Source organism: Nesoenas mayeri, assembly GCF_963082525.1.
Source record: "Nesoenas mayeri genome assembly, chromosome: Z".
NCBI classification, from domain to species: domain Eukaryota; kingdom Metazoa; phylum Chordata; class Aves; order Columbiformes; family Columbidae; genus Nesoenas; species Nesoenas mayeri.
In genome coordinates this window covers 47,202,199-47,224,610 of record NC_137542.1, presented here as the reverse complement: position 1 = coordinate 47,224,610, position 22,412 = coordinate 47,202,199, and the positions used below count along the sequence as shown (strand labels likewise).

At 35.5% G+C, this 22,412-nt stretch overlaps 1 protein-coding gene across 4 annotated transcripts in view; it reads right to left on the bottom strand.

Annotated features, from left to right (window-relative positions):
* Positions 1-1,116: 1,116 nt before the first annotated feature.
* Positions 1,117-22,412, bottom strand: part of CSNK1G3 (casein kinase 1 gamma 3) — a gene marked incomplete at both ends in the record, with an annotated part of 63,178 nt that continues 41,882 nt past the window's right edge. Inside the window, 7 exons of one of the 4 annotated variants that reach the window (XM_080362373.1) lie at positions 1,117-1,171; positions 7,219-7,242; positions 7,605-7,711; positions 15,730-15,825; positions 16,807-16,902; positions 17,921-18,069; positions 22,301-22,385. In XM_080362373.1, coding sequence (XP_080218499.1) covers positions 1,117-1,171; positions 7,219-7,242; positions 7,605-7,711; positions 15,730-15,825; positions 16,807-16,902; positions 17,921-18,069; positions 22,301-22,385 — 612 coding nt within the window. The remainder of the gene's footprint in view (positions 1,172-7,218; positions 7,243-7,604; positions 7,712-15,729; positions 15,826-16,806; positions 16,903-17,920; positions 18,070-22,300; positions 22,386-22,412) is intronic. The other 3 variants (XM_080362374.1, XM_080362375.1, XM_080362376.1) reach the window with 3 other exon arrangements.

Here is a 22,412-nt window from a genome sequence, read left to right as displayed (position 1 = left end):
ACCTGACACTTTCTTGCTATCTTACTATAGTAGTGACGTTACACTGAAAGACAAGAAATTTCCAAGAAAAGAAATTTCAGGAAATTTTGGGTGCTATGTACTAGTGTGCAGAGAATAAAAAAGCCTAATTCATTTCCATTGCATTTGCTTTCTAAATTAAAGAGTAAAACAATTTACAAACAGATCTTGAACATTACATGGCACACACATATTTTCAGTTTAAAGATGTTGTCAATCATCAATTACCTTAGTGAACACATAGGCTTTAATAGTGATTCCACTGTAACCAGATTCACATTTATTTCTCATTTTATAATTCCTCTGTAGATCTCTTTTGAAGGTATTTCAATCTTACTAACATCACTGGAAACACAACCTGAATTATACAAACTTCTGTATTCTTTGTATAATACACATACTCTTGTCATTTCTAGTGTACTACAATTCCATTGTAGGCATAATAAAAGCAGGTTTTCAAACCTAGAAGCTACTGGCAATACTTTGTTCATCAGTATCACCAGCATTTAGACAACTGTCAACAGTTATATCAGCATCCGCAGTATCTCTAGACAGTGACTGTACCACAGATCACAGACAGGGTTTAACACTGACACAATTTGACTACACCAGTAATATGGTGTGAAAAAAAAAAGTTAAAAAAAAGAAAGGGTCAGAAAAGAAAACATTATTTTTCCATGGTTGTACATCTGTATTTTTCTTCTGCATTTTTGAAGAAAAGTGCTTTTGATGAACTCAAATAACAAATATACGGCATCTGACTTCAGCTAAGACACTGCTAGTACTTCCTAGGACAGAAAAAATACTTTTCAAGCTTAGTTTTGCTGAAGATACTCTTCATTTGTACTGCTTTCTTGGTCCATTGGTTGATGGTCAAAGAAGCACTCATATTTGACAAAACCTTAAAGCTTTCAGAATAGATGAATAGAAGAAACAAATGATGGATGAAGGAGGACCAAATCAAAGCACACAGGCATGACATTGTTTCTAAGGGAGTCCTTGGAAAACGTGTGCTCATTATGGAGGTTTTCTTTTTTTTAGGATCACAAGACAGTAGTTGAACAAATAGGCAATTTCCCATGTTCTGCTTGGTTCTAGTCACTTGTGGCGCTGAATGGTTTTCCTTTTCCTCCGCTTGAAAAAACAGCAGCACCTGCAGGTGTGACATGAATTACATATGATATAAAAAGAAAACACAAAATCAAACTCTGCTTACTGTATTTGTTTCATTTGAAGTATGTAGTTCAAGTATATCCAGGACCATAAAGAATACATTAAGCTCTATTGCAGTTGATTAATTTATTAGTGAAAGAAACTGAAATAGGTATTTTTGCCACATTTTTTTTTTTGAAAAAAATTATTAAATGAAAAACGTTACAGTAAAAATAGCTATCAAGTAGAGTATTGTGTGAGGGTATTAAAAGCATAGGCATTATAGGCTGACTTAAAAATGTATTTGTAAGAATAAGGAATATTCCATTACCTGAGTACTCTTTCACATTAACTGCTAATATGCCAAATAGAAGCTTGAGCTTAAGACTGTGTCACCTGAACTGCATACTTAAGACACTACTGTTGCTAACACTAGAAAACAAACTGAGCTTCCTTTGTCAACCAGAACTTGGAAAAACCTTCCCCAAGGATATTCCACAAAATATTTTAGAAGAATTCATGAACAATATAATGTTCAGATTCAACACTGTGATGATATTACTGTGAAAAAAAATCACAGCTTTAAGTGTACTGACATTCTCTTTTGTCTTTTATTGCAAAGGAAACTAAAATTGACAAATACTGCAAATATCACTTAGCAAAAAGAGACAATCCAAAAGTAACTGCAAAAACAATACAAAAGGAAAAAGAATTGGAGGGAGTTAGAGACAGACAATACAGAGGAGGACTGCAGAAGTCCAGGAAGTATTTTTGAAAATAAACTAAAAAGGAAAGCAACAAATACACCAAGAATAGTTTTTCATTTGCACATAATGTTAGCCTTATTTGAAGCAAGTCCCAGCTCCTGAACACCACCTTTTAAAATAAATCTTGCACTTAGTACAGTTTTCACAATTCGCAAACAAAAGTGAACATGCAGGCTCTCTACCTTAACAGAGCTTGCCCCATGGAGTTCTGCAGTTTGGTTACTGAATCCTCACCTGCAGTGCTATATACTCAAGAGTCTTTCTTAAACCAATGCAATGGAAGTGAAAACCTAAATGTACTGCATCAGTAACCTATCAGTAAGTCCTTAAGTTCACCCAACATTCTGTTGATTTAGTTTGGAATATGGGAAATGGGGAAAGCATCTGAAAAACAAGGAGAATAAGGGTCTAAAAATAAGGTTCTATAGGGGATCAGAACAACATCCAACGTAGCGGGAGACAGAAGTTACCTTATCATAATATCCAAGGGCACCCTGTTGCTCAGTCACTGAAAAAGTAGCAGTGGGCAGAGGCAGACCAGGGCTGCTCTGAGAGTTACATAACTTTTAGTAGAAAAAAACATTGGTTATTGATAGAAAGTCCAAAACTAAAATTCAATAGGGGAAACTACATAGATAAGTACTTTTACAGATCGTAGAATTATACTGTATTTATGAACTTCAAAGTACTTCTAAATGAGACATAATTGTTTTTGAAGGCTAGTAGCCATCAACTGCAACGGGAATTCTCTCATAATTACTAATCCTTTATATTAGCATCTGTCACAACCACTAACATCCATTATCACTTAAGCTTTGAATTTATGTGCAGGTGTATGGAGTCCAATTTAGTTTAATCCTTCTTTCACCCCAGTCTTTTCCCAAGGATTTCATTTCTATATATATATACAACAAACATCATATTAAAAAAAAAAAAAGCATTTTACAGTGCTCCTTTGCTTTCATTATGAATTATCCTATGATACTGTAAAGGAGGAAATCCTACCCTACACTGTGATGGTAAATCACTTTTGTACTTGTTTCAGATTAGGAAGCCTAGAAGAAATCTTATAGAAAAATTTTCTCTTAATTTCGGTATATACAGAACATAGGTTACATAAGTAACTGTAGGAAGATCAAACTGTCTCAGAAAATTTATATTCTAGAAAAACAATACCGAATTTTAACTTTTCACTGTTTAACCACATTTGCTTATATGGAGCATGTCTCAAGGAACAGCAAATCACACTTCTAATTCAAGAACACTTCAGATTTTCTTTCTTTCCTTCCCAGAAAATTTTAAGCCATTCTTGCTACAAAACTCATACTGTCCTTTATTCCTTCTCCACAGCCTATTAAGTTTGCTACTTCTCTGTCAACCAGGTAAGAAGGACATCATGCAACACAGAATCCAAGAATTCTATTTTTAACCAACATAAAGCACTGCTTTTTTAATGCCCTGGCCTCTTGGAGTTCGCATAATACTCTTACAAAGAGTATAATTTCTATTAATAGCTGGTTTTTTCTGTTGTTATTGCTTGCCTTTTGTTTGTGTGGTTTTTTTGTTTGGTTGGTTTTGTGTGTATGTGTGTGAGGTGGGTTTATTGTTGTAAGAACTAATCAAATGCATTCTAGTTCAGAGAATTTCACTAAGTGCTGAAGACTGTTATTTGGTGTGGGAAAATAAATCCCTTACTAACATACAATATATCTAAAAAATGCTAAAGGAATGCAAGTTATGTAGAGCATTGTAAACCACAGAACTGGCTTGGAAACTTACTGAAATGTATATTTATCAGCCTGAGAGTGTTAGACCTGCAAACCTTCCAAGGCCAAACATACGTCATTTTTAAGTATATTTACATTTACACGGCAATAAGACAGGTCAGACTACATTGCTGATAATAGGTTTTATGACAGAGATGTAACTCTGATATTAGAGATCCATAGTGTACGATCTCTTGAAGAGTATAAAAGAAATACAGACATGTTCTTAAGAATACTGTCACTAGAGGGTGTCATTATCACTTTTCAATGTATATTACGTTGCTTAAAGTCATATTAAAGCTACAGATAATGGTATTATTAATTGGTATTAAATCATGCATTTATCATATTAATCAATACACATGCAAAATGCATACGAATAGATGCACTTTGAAAATTTCTAATTCTAGGAAAGGAACTTTTTTTCTTTATAAAGAAAGCATTTAATGACTGCTAACCTCTTTCTCTGTAGGTATTAAACATTTCTACAGCAGGCAGTATAATACCAATTTTTGAAACTCGACAAAGAACTTAATTTGCCCGTACAATCCCAAGTGACCTTTGAGATATCATCTATGGTAGCAATCTCTGTATTATGGTTACAAAAACTTCTTGTCGTTCTTAAAACATTATCATACTTTTATTCTGTTAATCCCCTGTCCTCTACCACTTGAGCAGTCCCTTGGCACAACATGCTAAAGTAACATCAGTTCTCATTTGTGTTTAAATAGCTGTGGTTTTATATTTGCCATCTAGCATGTGGCAGCACTTTACTGCAGGATTATTATCAGGTGTTTAAAGATGCAAAAAGAATGCAAGATGCAAAAAGGAAAGAGTATATCTTTTCCTGTTTGTTCTCCTCTGTCATCCCAGGACAGAGCCTTTTAGTTACCAAATTATGCATGCTTCATAGATGCAACTGTTCTGATAGCTAGCAAAGAGTTAACAAAATAAAGGCTAATTGCTCAGTGATAACTCGAAGACCACCCATACAAGACAAGATGTACAAGTTTCAGGGCAGAACAGTGATCAGGTTAGTTTTCTCCCTGTTTTACAACTCCAGTAAGTAACAACTGAAATAGTGCTGAAACTGTTTTTTCTAAAAAAAAGCAAAAAAAAAAAACCCAAAAAACAAAAAACAAACAAACCACACAAACAAAGAAAAAAAAAAAGGCAAAAAAACCCAAACCAACAAAACCCAAACACCCAAAACTTGTAAAACCCAACACCCAATGCTGAGCTGTGCTTGCTGCCCATGCTTGCTACACAGCAACACCTGAAGTGCATGAAGATGACAAGGCATAAGATTTAGCATATATACTGCATGTGAGTACATAAACATATAAGAAAAAAAGGAAATGTTGGATGTACGTCCCAAAATAATGCAATGCTTACTGAAAAAAACCCTTCTACTTTCTGATTTACAGTATCTCACCGAAATGGTAACAGAAGATCTAATATTCAGGTAAGCAATATTTGTGTTCATAGTTAAAACCACTCATGACAGAGCACCTGTTCTTCAGTCTTTTAAATGAAGGTATAGTGATGCTAAGCTGCTAAAACTATGCAAACATCTAGAACAAAGAATGACATGTTTCTAAAAAAATATTCTAGTTTGTGTCCTCAGAGTATGAGGAAATGTTACAAACATCAAGATACCAGCAAGAGACATTAACTTTGTTCATACTGTCAGACGGAAAAAAGATTATGGAAGAGGCATAAAGTCAGAGTCTTCCAATTAAACAATGTCTCCTTAAAACCAAAAAAGTCTGAATCACAGACATGAAAGATACTGATCCTTGCATTTCCTTACACTGTTCAGCAGTATAAAAATCTATAAATGGATATTTAATTGTCTCACAATATCTTTGGATTATTTAAACCTTCTCTAGTATTGTTACTGAGAAAAGATGTATACTTATACACTGATGTCTGATAGCTACGTGGGGGAGGTGTGGGTGCGAGGGTATTGCTTTAATTACTGTCAAAATATAGAACAACTTCTACTCCCGCAAAAATAGCAAATGTGGAATCTGCAGTTTAAATAGACACTATTGGAAAACTAGTTTGTCTGTTTCATATTGAAAAATAAGATCAACCTAAAGTGTAGTATATTGAGACTAGATATTTTGTCTGAAACAAAACCAGTGAAGCGAAAGCCAAAAAGGTGATGGATAGCATATTTGTCCATCAACTATTCATACCAAAGGAAATGAACATCTACACTTTTAGAGTAGCTGCAGCATCTTGCCTTCTGAGAATTCTCTTACTTTCTGTAGAGAAGTCACGATTGGTTTAATTGTGCTAAGCACTACTCAAAACTTAAGATACCTAATCTTTTCCTCTGTGTACTTAAGCTGGGCGTAAGGAAGGTTATGACTGCACATGTCCAAAGAGAGGAGATAGGGAAGTTCTCTATTTGCAGCCCATCAACATCCTTGCTCTTTGGGGTCTGGGGTTTTTTTTGCTTTAAATGTATGTTTTAGAAAACAGAATTATAGAAAAAACAGAAAAATAATAATACAGTACTCTGCAAAGATGGCAGATAAAAAACTGGTGTTCTCAGTGCTCACACAAAACTAACTCACAAGTGTGGCACAATAGGCACTTCCATTCACAATTTTTAAGTACACATGCACATAAATCTTACACATGAAAACAAGAGCTTGCAGAACAATCACTTCAAGAAAAAAATTGTACTTTGAGAAACTGCCCCTTATCTAAAAGTTAGGAAAATTGGCCCTACAAAACTTACTGCTATTAAGGAATGCTTACTGGATTTTTCTGCTACTTATGTATCCTTCATACTTGCATGCCCCCATTTGATGATAAATGAGATCCATACCCTTGCAAAATTCTATTATAAGCAAAATTATAAAAGAAAACATGTCAAAAGTTATACCGCCTTTAGCTATCAAGAATGTTTTACAATATTATTTTGCAAGTCTGACTTTACTACTCAAATATATCTACACTAGTTGTCCATCACTTGTTAACAGACCTTAATGTTTTCCACTTTAATTACACTGTAACTTCACAGAACCCTGAAGTCATGTTTTAGTAATTAGTTAGCAGGTTATCAAAGACTAATCATCTGGGAAACAATGTTTACAGCAATAACGGGCAAAGTTCAAATATTTGGTAGCATTTATTACTTGTTCATATAAGCGAGTTACCTTCTAGATGTTAAAATACTAGTTGAATGCTACAACATCTGAAAAGAACAATTCCTCCTCTAAAACAGGATAGGGGGTAAGGAAAAATATTCTGCTACTCACTAAAAAGGATTAAATAAAGTACATCACAGACTACATAACTTAAAAGCAAGCAAGATGTGAAGCAGGTAAAATAGCCCCTGAAGGTGGCTGTTTGTAAAACACTTGTTTCATAATATTAAAACATGTTTTGTGATTTCCAAATTGACTTATTATTTTGAAGTTCTCTGAAATTAGTTTTAAACTAAATAACAAGTACAAAACCCCTGGGGCTATTTCTGCCTGTGCTGCAGAACTCACCACATGTTCAATACTTTCTGGCAGCTATACAGAAAGAAAGTAAGGGAAAAAAGAGAATGAGAATACAACATAGAAGAAGAATTTTACATTTTTCATACGTAATTTTTGGTAGACAGAAAATGTTCTTAAAATAAGTATTTCAAAATCAGTTGAAATATCAAAAATGCATGCATTTTTCTAGTGTGGAGAGATGTGTTATTGAGGGCTCATCCTAAAAAGCATAAGCTACAGGAAGTCTATTATTTAAAGCCAAAATTATGTATAGGACTATAGTTTTGCCCCTTACCAATGGCTATTCAGTTTAGACAATATTTTTTAATAGTTATACAAGAATTTTTAAGTAGCTGAGCACATAAGATCCAAAGAATATAAAAAGATGGACATACTTAGTTTCATCCGTTACTTCTACTTCTGCAGGAGCTGTGATGGGTGCATTTGAACGGCCTGCAGTTGGGTCATCTGTGTTCAGTTCTCCATTTGTTGAGCTTACTACCTGAAATTACCAGAAATACCTGAAATTATGCTAGTGCCAGACATACATTGGTCAATTCCCAAAGTCATAATACACCTTCAAAAAACAGTACTTTTTGCTAATTCCATAACTCTTTTGATTCCAATAACAGTATACTTCCAGGTTTCATTACTACATCCCTGCACTCCTGCAACTTTACTTTCATTATCTACTAGTGGAACTGATGTCTATGTGACAGACTCAAAGTGAATGGACTAAGCAAAGCAATTCCATTCCAGGTTTGCTGATCTCCCTCGCGTCTCTTCAGAGCCTTAAAGCAAAGGCACTAATCACTTTCCCAATATCAATTCAGTACGTCTTACCCTATCTCTACTTCTTTAGTGTATCTAAGCTCCTTAGTGGCCCGATTCAGTTGATCTCAGAGTACCCAACAGAAGAGGGGAAAACCAAAACATTTTCTAGATATAAGAGTGTAGAGATGGTGTTTGGTTTTCACTCTTAGGGCACAAGAACACTTACTGCTGTCTTCATTTCCATTAACTTACTCTCAAATTCCTTCATAAATTCTCGAGCCACCAGGACAGCTCTGGTTCTCTGGGAATGTTTGTTCTGACCCTAAACCAAATAGAACCCAATATTTCCTCTCTCACTTCCTGACATCTTTCCTGCATGACAAATGAAGCTACTCCAGAGGCCTCTCCCTTATTCACCTCACAGAATTGGCCAAGAAGATGGTTAACTGGATAAAAGACAAATGCGCATCTGGTCAGGGCAGCTGACACTGGTAACAGAACCTTTAAAATAGAAAGAGGTCTAGTAGCTAAAGACTAGCAGCAAATGATTGGCCTAACAACACTGAAAAAAAGTATCGTTCTGCCCAAATAACCTAGGAGCCAGCAGAAAACATCTGTAAAACGTAATCAGCTAGAGGAATGTGGTCCGACAGTAGTTCATAGTTCAAGATTCTTACCAGCCTGAAGGTCAGAGATTAAGGTAGAAGAAAGCAGAGAGAGGGAAATTAATCATGATCATGTCACTATCCCCCTCACCCTTCCAAGTTCTCTTAATGGAGCAGCTACATCTCCTCTGTTTATAAGTAGAGCTAATAGCCTTGCCTACTAAGGCTTGCTTTCCAGTTCCTATTGCAACTAAGAAGCGAGCTTCAGAAATCTGGGGAACCTAAGCCATTTTCCGTGCCATATGCCTATTTCAGGCTGAGTTTTCTTCTTTTTTTTTGAGTTTCACTAAAATAGAAGCCACTGCCAGAATACTGTGCAGCCCAACAACAAAACAAAAGGAAAGATCTCTGAGATTGCACTAACCAAATTACTTAAATTTTGGTCAATATAACTACAGAAATTTTGGGAGATTGAACTTTATTTCTGTGGCGACAGGTAGGTCAGTGAAGTTTCAGCCAGGTGGCTTAAGCTTAGTTTCATATCATTTGGGATGGCAGAAGCACTAAACATTCAGTGACAGAAATAGGTAGGAATTGTACTAAAACAGATCATAAGATGGTGGGTCAGGCATCTTAAACAGAACATGCTGGGATAGCAGATTTTTTTTTTTTACAAGTATCTTAATATTTGTTGACATCATTGCCCATATTTTCCAGCAAGGGGAAAGAGTATGATCCCAAGAATCTCACCAGGCATCTTACTGTGCAGGCAACTTCTTTCTTTTTTATGAAATATCCAGTTGTAACAGTGATAAGCAGAGCAGAATCATATGGTGCTTGCATGGGAAGTACTTGCTAAATAAGACAGGATCATTCATGAAAATGTAAGGGTAAAAAAATGTGCTCAACTTGTCTACCAAATGAATTTTGGATCCAAAGGATCTAAATCATAACTACATAACTAATCACAATGACAGCCTGCACTAACCCATATACAGCAATGCTATCCAATTAAGATTGTGGTCAGCCTTGAGTGCAGTCCTAATCATTCCAGATTTCTGCTCCATTATCTAAACTTAAAATGAACTTCTCTAATGAGATCCTCAGACCTCTTCTCAAATTTTAGTAAGAACATTTGATAAGAAACAGAAGCCTTGTCTTCAGTTTTCTCAAGGGTAGGGTTCATCAAGAAACAACACAACAGGTATATGCCCCTTTCTGGACGGGAAGCATCCAAAACCCATACACCTTAGCATTCCTGATCGTTTTAAAGAACAGATGACAGTTTGCATAGGTATTTGCAAGAACTCTTATTTTCTTCTCTTTCCTACAAAAAGCAAATGAAAACATTTATGATTTTTACTCAAATATCAAACACATTCCCCAACTCCAGCATCTGCGGAGCTTTCACATGGCATTCTCCTTCACACTTCCTTCCCAGAAGTGCATATTCAATCATTCACCTCTGTTTTCTTGAAGGAGATTCAAAAAAAGGGATCAAACTCAAGCATTTACACATTCTTCATTTGAACTGGAAAACATGAAAGCAGGTAACTAGAACTCCTTCCTACATTAATAAACCAGGTATGAACGTTATTTTTCAACAATAGGTTGAAAAAACCCATCTTTCCCTTCTGATGGATTAAAAGTTTGACAGGAACAAAACTGTATCTAAGCATGTTTTTATAGTCTGTCATTCTATCCTGACTAGAGGAAGTTTATTTTCGAAAGGCAGGCAAAAAAAAAGGCTTGCTGCTCTGATTCAAGATTCATGGATGGTTCTTATCAGTCTTTGTCAACAACGCTCTTCTGGCCTCTTTGGAACCTCTTCTGGCAATTGTTAAAAGAACATGTGCAAGATTTAAGCAAGTCAAAACCAAAAACCTCTGACAGGTTTTGTTTTGTTTTAAAATCACAGCTAGTTAAAGTCATACTAATCTAAGCTGACTTCAGCTTTAAAGGAGCAATAACAGTCTTCTGCTTGGGTCAGTACACTGCCATATGGTAACAAAGAGTAAAGCTTATTTCAGTGTTTCCCAATACATTTATATGCTTACAAAAGAGGAAGTCTTTCCTTTCAAGACAGCATTTGTCCGAAGGTATTTTTTTATTAATTTAACAATGCTGTTTTCTCTATGAAACTTTGACACAAAGTTTGTGGAAACCTTCACATCAGATAGCAGAAGACTGTCCTGCCTCACTCTGGTTGATCTCTATCAAAGAAAGAGAGACATCAAGGAGAAAGAGACCTCAGTCTTGCCCATATACATACATCAGGCATATCCAACAAATACACAACCCAACATGACCAAGTACAAATAGCTGTTGCATGGCTTAGTTCAGATGGGAAAAAAACGACATTCATCTTTCTGGAAAGAGTTGTGATCTCTGAAAGCGTAAGTGAACCAAAGGGTATTGGTAGTTAAAAAGAAACAGCTTCAGTCATCCTTCTCTGGAATCACAAATTCCCTGAGTTTCACTCTATTCTACTACTGCTGAAAAGAGCTCTAGGAACAATCTCAGTAAGATGAAAAACCAAGAACTAATACACCTGCAACAGAGTCAAATCCTTTTAAAAAAACCTAATAAAGCATCATTCAAAGGCATACAAAAGATAGGCAGGAATGCTTCAGTTCCAGCATCACTAAGGGTACAACTGTATGTTCTTACAACCATAAATTCTGTAGCTTGTTAAAATAACCTACAATGCTGGAAGTTCATTCCCTGAACATGAACATTTTTCAATGAATATTTACAGAATTAGCTCTCTGAAAACCACTATTTTAAACTAAGTTTCACAATGGAAGTGTTTCAATGTTGAAGATTAACTTAAGCTACTCACCTATATACAAGTGAGAGATTAACCATTAAACTGAAAATCTAAACCAATTTTAAACATTTTGATAACAGATCTTATTCTCCTTCAAATTATTCAGTTCTTTAAAAGTTTAAATGAAGAAGTATGTGTGTCACATTAGCTGTTTCTTCCTACCCTCTATTCCATAAGGCAAACAAATTTAAAATACTAGACCCAGCTATCTAATAATTAGATATATTAATTGTGGAACAGATTAGCTTCTTAGATATGCATCCTTATGAAGCTTGATAAAGGTCAGATATAGCAAGGCAGAGTTAGGTCTGAATACCAGTTCTCCAAATGGCAAATCTTCAGGCTAGCCCAGTGTTTCATTTTGGATTAGCATGTAAACTAGTCTTTTACTTGCTATGTTCAAAAATCAGTCAGAAACTCTCTCATAAGACATTTTGTTGTTTTTCATGCTTCTAATCACAATAAGAAATTGAAAAACATTTAGAATCACAGAGAAAATAATCATTGATTTCATTACCGATCTCAGTAACTGAATTCTTCACCCTCCAAAAAATAAAGCCAGCCTTCATGTCCAAGCAATTAATTAGTGATATTACAGAACACTATATTTTACCTTCAGAAAGCTTCCAGTTAAGACAAAAGAAAAGAATAAAAAGAATAAAAAAGAATTTTTAAAAAATCACACTATCTTTTTAATACACAAAAGATTAGGGAAATTTATTTGTTAAATCTAACACATTGCTATCTTGACTTCTTGAAGAAGACGTGTCTCACAACGCAAAACTACTTCCATCAAATATCTAACCCTTCAAGCAGTTCCTAAGCACCTTTCAAGACCTGTGGCACTTCACTGGGAACTCTTTAAGCTGATGTTTTAATCTAACCTTCTTTTAAAGAATTTCTAAATGGGAAAACAGAAAGAGAAAGGATAAGGGGAAGGAGATAAGCTAGCAAGTGAGGAAACAAAGTAATGAACAGATTAGTACAGTCTTTCTGAGTGCATAAGCAGTTTGCAGTTCATGTAGAGAAGGAAACAATTCAATGTTGTACAGCTGACTTTTTTGGGAACTGAGGCAAACTTACAAACTAAAGACACAGAAAGTTGTTTTGAATGAAATGCTGGGAGGTACAAGGTGCTCTCATTAATAAGGCTACACAAACTAGAAAGACAGACTGCCATACTATAGCTTTTTTATCTTATTCTAAATACAGATGAGAGGAAGAAGAGATGTGAGCTATTTCTGTAGGTCTTCCCTTTACAACTCAATTTGCTAACAGTATTTGAACTTTAAATATGAACTGATGCTACAAAGTAAAATTAGACTTCGAGTATATTAATATATCATTAACATAGGTCTAGAGAGTCTGGGATAAATTGAAGTAGCACAAAACTAGAATGATCACTGTTAATGAACAAATCATTTAGAACCTGAATGTTTCCCACTTCAACATAATTAATAAGAGCATAAAAAAATATGTACTGACACACATATACACACATACATTCAGATCACTTGAATTTAATGTCACAGTGAAGTATCACTAACACAATTTAATAATCTTCTACAAAAGGATTTTAAAGATGACATCAGCAGTAGTATTACAGATGAGTGCAGCGGTGACCTATGAAACATTCCATTGTCACTTTAAAATAAAATTATCTGCCAGATTTTCATATATTGCAGAAAAACAGATAATTCCGCATAAAACTGATCTCAAAGATAAGCAATGACTCACTAATGTCACACAAAAAATAAACAGACTTCAATTTCACACCTTAGACTCAATTTTCCTTTGAACAATTATCCGTGGCGCTTTTAGAACTAGCCTTCTTGGGTGCAATTAGGAATCCAGCTAAACTAGCTAGCTAATCGTCCAGCTCAATAGCGTGATTCAGTTAGTGTCGCTACAACAAAGGGGTATTTGACAACAGTCAAGGGCTCAAACTTCAAAACAAAACTGAAGATATTATGTGGTTTTATAAGTGCATTTAGTGAGGAAACATAATCACATTAAAAACCCAGTCAAGCTGGCTTGAAAATACTCTTGTGCACAACACTTGACCTTCAAAGACACAGACCAAAAGTCTGAAATCTGCCACACTGCTCTTTTTACACGGCAACTCTGTAGTCTCAACTGATCTAAGTGATCTGAACTCAGAATACCCATATTCTTCGAGGAAAAAAGAAAGATCGTTACATTAACAGAAAGCAGTATTACCAGTATTTCATAGAAAATGTTCTCTCCACCCCCAAAGGGCATTTAATGTATGTTAACATTACAATGGAATAACATCTCTCATGATTATTATGTTTTACCTGAGAAAGAACAAGACGTTTCTTAAGTGCTAAAATTGCCAAGAGAGTGTTATGATATACAATTTGAAAGTTCTACCAACTGGAACTTAAAAAGTTAAATACATATTTTTCTAATCTAAAAAAAAATAGAAATAAAAAATAAATTTAATAATTTATGAAGATACAATTTCAAATCCAATTTTCATTCCACATTACCCTAATGTTCTCAAAAGATGCTACTGCGAGTACTACAGCAATTCAAGTTAAATATATATGTAAAGTTTTTTTAAATTTTGATAACGTGAAGCCCAGAATATTTTTTGTACTTTTGATATACCCAGAGAATTATCATCTACCAGCTTTTCTTACAAGACACTTGACAGTAATTTCTAAAGCAGCAAAATTTAGAGAATGTTACATTTGAATTGTGTTTCAAAGAATTTAAGATACAGAATTTTCACACTGCTGAGACTACAGCATTGTTTTCCTTAGTCTGGACTTCTCATTCTTCAGGCATTGAAAATATTTTTCCAAACCAATACATCAGAAGAAATACATGTAAATTAAACTGTCAGAATCAAAAATGCAGCAGACAAAACATTCTTCCCCAGATATCCCTTTATAAATACAAATGATTTTCATTTCAGACCAAAAGGTCAAAACCCCATAGAGACTTTGCAGCTGGCATTCTGAATCACAGAATGTTAGGGATTGGAAGGGACCTCAAAAGATCATCTAGTCTAAAACCCCTGCTGGACCAGGAACATCTAGATGAGGGTACACAGGAATGTGTCCAGGTGGGTTTCGAATGTCTCCAGAGAAGGAGACTTCACAACCTCCCTGGGCAGCCTGTTCTAGTGTTCTGTTACCCTCACTGTGAAGAAGTTTCTTCTCAAATTTAAACAGAACGTCCTGTGTTCCAGTTTGTACCCATTGCCCCTTGTCTTATCGTGACACTCACCCTTTACATATTTATAAACATTAATGAGGTCACCCCTCAGTCTCCTCTTCTCCAAGCTAAAGAGACCCAGCTCCCTCAGCCTTTCCTCATAAGGGAGATGCTCCACTCCATCATCTTTGTTGCTCTGCGCTGGACCCTCTCCAGCAGTTCCCTGTCCTTCTGAAACTGAGGGGCCCAGAACTGGACGCAATACTCCAGGTGTGGTCTCACCAGGGCAGAGTAGAGGGGAAGGAGGACCTCTCTCGACCTACTAACCACCCCGTTTCTAATACACCCCAGGATGCCATTGGCCTTCCTGGCCACAAGAGCACAGTGCTGGCTCATGGTCATCCTGCTGTCCACCAGGACCCCCAGGTCCCTTTCCCCTATGCTGCTCTCTAACAGGTTGTTCCCCAACTTATACTGGAACCTCTCCTTATGTATTATTCCAGCCATCTCATCCCTAAATATATTCAAAGATCAAGACACTAAAAAGTAAAAATTAAGAGTAAACCAGTTAAAAAAAAGCTCTTTGATGATGAAATAAATTAATAATAAAGGAAAAATTCTTGATTCCTGCTTATTTTTCCACTGATAAGTGTGAAGTACTGCCCTGGGAAAGATTCTTCTAGTCAACTACTGTTTAAACAAAAGTTGCAAAGTTGCATATTTGAAGTTTGCTTAAGGAATAAAAAACATCACTTGAACAACACTGAATTCCGTCAATTGTGTTTCAATTGCTAATACAACTAAGTAACACATCAAAATTCTAAACTTCAGTTGCTTGCACTCATCTAAGTGCACATTCCCTCAAGAAGAGATAGTTTCTTCGGTTTAGGCTTCCATTAAAAAACATGTAGCAGAAATTCTAGTACAAAAAGATCCATATGCTTCTGCGCCTGTTTTTATTTCAGTTTGAGACTTGTGAAGTAGCGTATAGTTGGAACATTCTGAACATTATTGGACAGTAAACTTAATACGAAAACATGAATCATGTCATGCACTACAGGAAACTATAACAGTATTATATAATGCAAAAAGATGGATTAAGTCATGGAAAGAAGCAGAAAATACCTGTACCGAGCCACCATGTCTGTCAGCTGCTAGGTGAGCCCGCAAATGATGTTGATTGGCTTGCTGTGAGTCCCAAGCTGCCCTATGGTCTGCCGACTACCATTTTTTAATGCATTAGGAATATAAGGAAAAGAAGAAATAAAAATTCAAAAACCAAAAAATTCATGCATTAATTATTATACATTATTTTTAAAAGCACAAAACCACTACAGACTCCACTCCGATACATATTGTAAATCAACATTATATGCATACTGACATATAACTACACATACATTTTCATAGAGAGGTAGATAAAACTCCAAATTTCTAGCAAGAAACAAAGTCCACCAACACAACCATGTAAATGGACACAGATCTAAATTCCTAATGTTTTTACCACCTTGGTAATTATCATAGAATAGTTTGGGTTGGAAGAGACCTCCAAAGGTCCCAGTCTAGTCCAACCCTCCTGCAATGAGCAGGGACATCTTCAACTAGATCAGGTTGCTCAGAGCCCTGCCCATTCCAACCTTGAAAGTCTCCAGACATGGGGTATCCACCACATCTCTGGGCAACCTGCGCCAGCATTTCACCATTCCCATTGTAAAAAATTTCTTCTGCATGTCTAGCCTCAATCTACCGTATTTTAATTTGAAAACATTACTCCTTGTCCTATTGCCACAGGCCCTGATAAACAGTCTGCACCCTTCTTCCTTATCCTGATTAAAAAAAAAAAAAGTGAAAATGATAGAACGCCACACATGTTACAGCCCCTAAAGATGATACAGCATATGGGGAAGAGACAGTGATTAAAAAGAGAGAGCTAAAAAAAAAATTTAAAGAACTATCAGCAGAAAGAAAATTCACTACTGATTTAAGCTATACATTTTATCACAGCATCAAACAAACAACATTTTAGGACATTTTAAGGTCTGCATATGTAGAAATACATTAACATGGACCTACTTTAATCAAGGAAAAAGCAAAGAAATCCTGAAGTCAATTTTATTTTGGAGTTCTAATAAAAGAACAACATAGCACAAATAATTAGATAAAAGACAAAGTAATTATGATAATCTTATATGAACAGTTTACCTGATTTTTGGATTGTTGCATTTTTTCTCTGTGCTGATAGGCTTCTCTGTTTGAAGACAGTGCAGGGTCTGAATGTATTGAACCCACCGGAGTAGGCTACAAACATAAATAATATGTAGCAACTGGTAAAAAAACAGATTTCTAAGTCTTACCAAAAGTTACTGGTTTGTAAAAGAAATTAATCTTTAAATCTGACAGTTTCCCATAACCCAAAATGATCAAATTAAAGTAAATATGTAGTGAAGCTTTTGCTAATACCAAAGAGAAAAAGGTAAACCAAGACTTATACCATTTCATGAAGTAGCAATTCTGAGTATTATTAGACATTAATTTTCTGAAAGACTTTAGGCTTACATTTTCTGCAGTTAGCAGTTAGGACATTCTGATGAAAGCCTGAAGAACGGCTTAAAGCCTTTTTTAATGCTGAAAAAACATTTATCAATAAAATACTACAATTCTTTCAGAAAGTCACACAAGGAATTTCAGGGTAAAATGTATAATCTGAAATCATTCAACGTACACACACAGCCCCTCCTCTACTTATTAAAAAGATGCAAGGAAAAATTTGAGGTGTTTTGAAAAATTCGTCTTTTACTCTTTAAGGAATTCAACGCAGTATTTTTCTGTAACTTTAGATGCACTGTGATCAAAACTGATATTCTACATCATATTTCATTAGAACAATGCATATAAAGCATAACCAGTTTCTTCATAATGAACAGATAAATATCTGGAGCATACCTCAGATGCAGAGAAGTGATTGCTCTACATTTTAAAAACACTAGGAGCAATAAAGTCCTCAAAGCAAGAAAATACATGCAATAATGACAATCACTTGCAAAATTTTAAATTCCTTCAACTCAGAAACAGCCTGAACCCCTACAACCTCGTTTCCAATTGAACAATTTACTTTGATATTAACAATAAGTTTGGAAGAAGACTTAATATTAAATGTTTGGAAATGCATTTGAAAATGGGTTTGTAATACCAGCTGTTCACAACTGCAATAGCAGTCGTGAGATGCACATGCATTCTAAAACTCAAGACCAACATTGGTTCAAAACTGATCACACAAGGACCCCCAACATATTACTAATACCTTAACTGTACTCACCAACTGTTTGCCAATCCAGTCATATTCATAATCAAACATATAGCCTTTCCGATCAAGTAAGTCTGTGAAGAGCTTTCTTAAGTAGTCATAGTCTGGCTTTTCAAAAAAATCTAGCCTTCTTACGTAACGTAGATATGTAGCCATTTCCTCTATATATATATTAAAAAAAAAAAAGTACATAATTGCCATACCTGTTTTAATGGCACTTAAAACCGGTACTTAGTTTTACACTTTGAAGCAACTTCTACCTCTCACAATAAAACCTGAACAGTTTTTCACTATGAATCTGTGAATTACCAGAAAGAAAAGTTACTTAATAGCAACAATATTCTTTAGGATATACTGCCATATTCTACAAATACCAAGTGGCTTCCCACTAATTTTCTCTTGGCATTACCTGTCAAGATCTTCCATACAACCTTCCAATTCTGATGCACAGTGTGTGAAAAAATGGGGAGAGAAATGCTTCTACGTTTCAATTTTTTTTTTTCAATTAACTGTGAAATGACAAGCCTAAAGAAAGGTAAAGAAGGGGGTGTATGTATGTACAGAATGGACTATGTCTCAAAAACACCTGCTACTGGAATGTAACCTTCCTTTCTATAAGAGAGGATAAATATGTACATTCTGAAGGGGGCAACTCCAATTGTCCTGGCAAAAAACACTCACTCTAGGCTCTGTTGAGCTCTGTCTGTAGTATGACTACAGAAGGTTGCAACAGCACTGAATGCTTCAGGCATTATGTTATATGAAGGTGGTGAGCAGAAGTGGCAAATATTCTGAACAGAAACACTGCAGAGAAATACCAAGGTTACCTGAGCTATTGTAGAGTGATTTCTGACCAGCGTCAGTTTAATAGCACTGTTTAAATAACATGTCCGCATACAAATGGAGATTTGAGTAGGTATTACATGGAAATGATAACATTGTTCCAGTAGTAGAGATGAGGGAGATTTCTGAAAGGGCCTGTGCCTGTAAAGATAAAAGGAGCTTTCCTAGCCGTTAAAGGGTGCACTACCAGCCAGAACTTTCTAGTTAAAACAAGAGTTCCAGCATAAACCTCGTGGCTGTTAAGTAGAGCATACAGATGTTCCATTCTTGATAATGGGTTTAAGCCAGGAAAGGCTTCTGAGACAACAACTGTAAGGAACAAGCATCCTTATGGACAGAGGACTACCAGAATCTAAGGGGTGAAAGGGATGAACAATGAACCTCTGAAGCAAAAGTTTCAAATCCTATTGAGAAACTGCTCAGACACGTGATTACCTTTGCAATAACTCCTTTAGGAATCAGTGAAATGAGGGCAGGTGGAAATAAAACAGTCTGAGAAAAGAGCAGATGGTGGGAAGAGATACACATTAACAAGCATTCAAAAAGGCCAAGTCCTACAGGTCCTTCCAATCCAGTAGGTATTATAAGAAAGAACTAAAGTACTAAAGGAATGAAGAGTTCAACAACCTAACCAATACTGACATTTTGGTTCACTCATCCATCCATACCTTACTGTTACAGGAGGAATAGTAAAAGGAAAAAAAATCATACTACAGTGGCTTGAAACTGTGTACTGCAAGAACTTCTCACAATCTGATATGGATCAAGTGAAGCACTTGACGTGAGTCCTGGGACCAAATTTCCTGATGGACACAGCTCTTAAAATATAGCTTGTTTAGGAAACTTCGTAGTTCATGAAAGAGTGGGAAACCACCCACTCTCAAGCCATCCTGAGAAAAGCAACGACTCCTTACTCTCAAGCCAAAAAGGCTGTTCACATGGTCCCAAAGTACAAGAGAAAGCACCTCTATATGACCAGAATTGTCAGAGGATGAATAAGGTTAAAAGTAGGTGCCTCCAGTACTCACTGATCCTGTGAAGAGGTATGTAGTCAGAAGCAGCACTAGAGTATCACTGCATACTCACCCTCCAGTAAATCTGGAGAAGCTAACATTTCATGGTACATACAAGGTGGTGTAAGAAGCCTGTGTTTTGATAGAGGATGGCTGAGAAGTGAAGAGGCAGTGCTAGGACTGAGCTATGCTAAGTTAAACTCTTTTGGAGATAGCAGAGTAGAAAGAAGGAGAAGCGAAGGTTTGTGACCAGCTTGATAACAAAAAGTTGTGAGGCAGCGACATATTGATGCTGTCAGGTATTCACCACACAACAAAGGTGCCAAGACATTCAAAATTACTCAGTTCTGACAAAACCATAGTATTAAGCACTATGTTTTAGGCATGAGCAGATGGAGCAGCAGATAGGAGGAATTCCTTGGTACCTAAGGTCCAGCTCTACAAATTAGAACTGACTCTTCAGCAATACCAGCCAAAGAGACAGTTTTTGAAGAAGGCTAAAAGAAATGTTGACACATTGGTATGGATCTCTTTAATCATACTTTCCCAACGTAAACCAGAACCCAAAGCAGATATGTCTTCAGAGGTATGAAGGCTGGAATTGAGTCATATAATACAGCTGAATCTGTTAAAGCTGGCTGACTCAAAAAAATCAAATACCACCCTTATCATGTATTTGAAACAGAAAATCCAGAGTTTGAATCCTTGCTCATATTTTGTACAAGGCTTGAAATAGCAGTACTGTTACACACTCAAAGACAGTACAATTAAATGGAACAAGGGATGAAAAAGTTAAGTGCTTCCCATGTGACAAAGACTAAAATATTTTTCACTGATACTACAGAGTTCTCTTGCCTTATGGAACACCAGTTAGTTAGCTCAGTCTGCAGGCTGACTGAAAAAAATTGAAATGATGATGGATGTACTCATTTTATTCTATGTCCTAAGTGACAAGAAGGACAGGAAAAGGTGAAAACTCCTCAGATATCTGATATGCAAAAACTTCCACATTCAAGAAAATACTTATTATGAAAAAGTGCATATGTACTGTCAAATAAGTTTATCTTTCATGCCCTCCAAGGCCAAATATCTTTTCCTTGTTCTATTTTCAGATCTAAGCCTGTCAAAAAGTATGTACTTCATTAAATTTGGTGAAAACAGTCCACTAGATATATGGAGATACTCATGCATAATTATTTAAACGAATTGCACCATATACACCTAAAGTTAGATATTTAAAGGACTCTAGCAACTACATAACAATCAACATGCAGATAAGCATGTACTACTGGACACACAAGACTCATATTTCAGAATACTTATTTTTCCCTCGCATTTAAACTCTTTTCAATTCACCAAATATTATGTTCAGACATTTGCCCTAAGTTCTGTGAAAAAAGTCAATTTCACTAGATTTTATTATTTTTTTTAATATACAGAAGTGAAATGAAAAACATAAGAAAAATTGATAATAGACCAATTTTTACTACAGGGTTGGAAATAACTTCAGAAGGCCATCTGGTATACCACCCTATTCCATAGCAAATCAGTTACAGCCTTGTCTGACTGGTTTGCTTTCACACAACTCCAGTCAAATCAACTCCATACTCTCCCTGGCAATAGTAATCCCTTCATGCTCTTCACTTCGCATATAAATTTCAAACTTATAATTTCTAAGTTTAAGAAATATTTTTAATTAGACAAGACACTCAAAAATACGGAACAGATCCAGCACATATCTCTCTGAAATACTGTTTCATGTTTTAAATTTGGCAGCAATGTACTTAACTACTACAAATTGGTTTACACTCTTCTTCCCACAGTAGGTTCTTTGTGATTATGCTTTTAAGATTACTTGTGAGGATACTTAGAAAGAGTGTCAAAAGCTAAACTACTAAGATTTCATGACACAAAACATCTGCCTGCTGTCTGCTGTGGATATGATTTCCTTTCATAAGAGGAAATCAAATCAGTTTGTCATAAGCTATTCTCAGCAAATCTATTTTGCCTATCAGTGACATTGTGATTATTTTTCAAGGCGTTTACTTTTATTTTGGCAGAATTGTGTCCATGTCATGAGTGAGTATTCCCCTGTCCTGAGCTGATTAGCCCAGCTTCTAAAAAATGTCCTATTTGCTTCTCTCCAGTTTTCCAGTACTTCATTGATTCTCTGCGCATGTAAGGAAGATTAGAAGCGACACCTGAAAGTACTTGAAAGTTATTTTAAATATTATTTCAAGCTGTTCCTAATTGATTTTGTTTTTAAAAGGGACATATCAGTTTTGAGTTAAAAGGCTCGCAAAATTTTGTATTACTTTTTTTAATGTTTCCTTTATAAGAATCTATCTTTGAAGAACATCAGCATTAGCTTACTGCTGCTTCAAAGGACAACTGTTGTACCTATTACAACAGTACATAATATATGTATTTGGAAGAGTTATTTTATTTGTTTTTTTAAACCAGATATTAAACAATTATTTATGTTGGTTTCATTTTCTAAATCAATACACTACATTTTATTAACAGCAGATATTACCTGGGAAGTTTTCACACAATACTTCTATAGGGGTTGTTCGTTTTGTGTCTCCAATTTTCTGGTAACGTTCTTTTAACGTATCAGCCTACGACACAAGAACAAAACAAGCTTC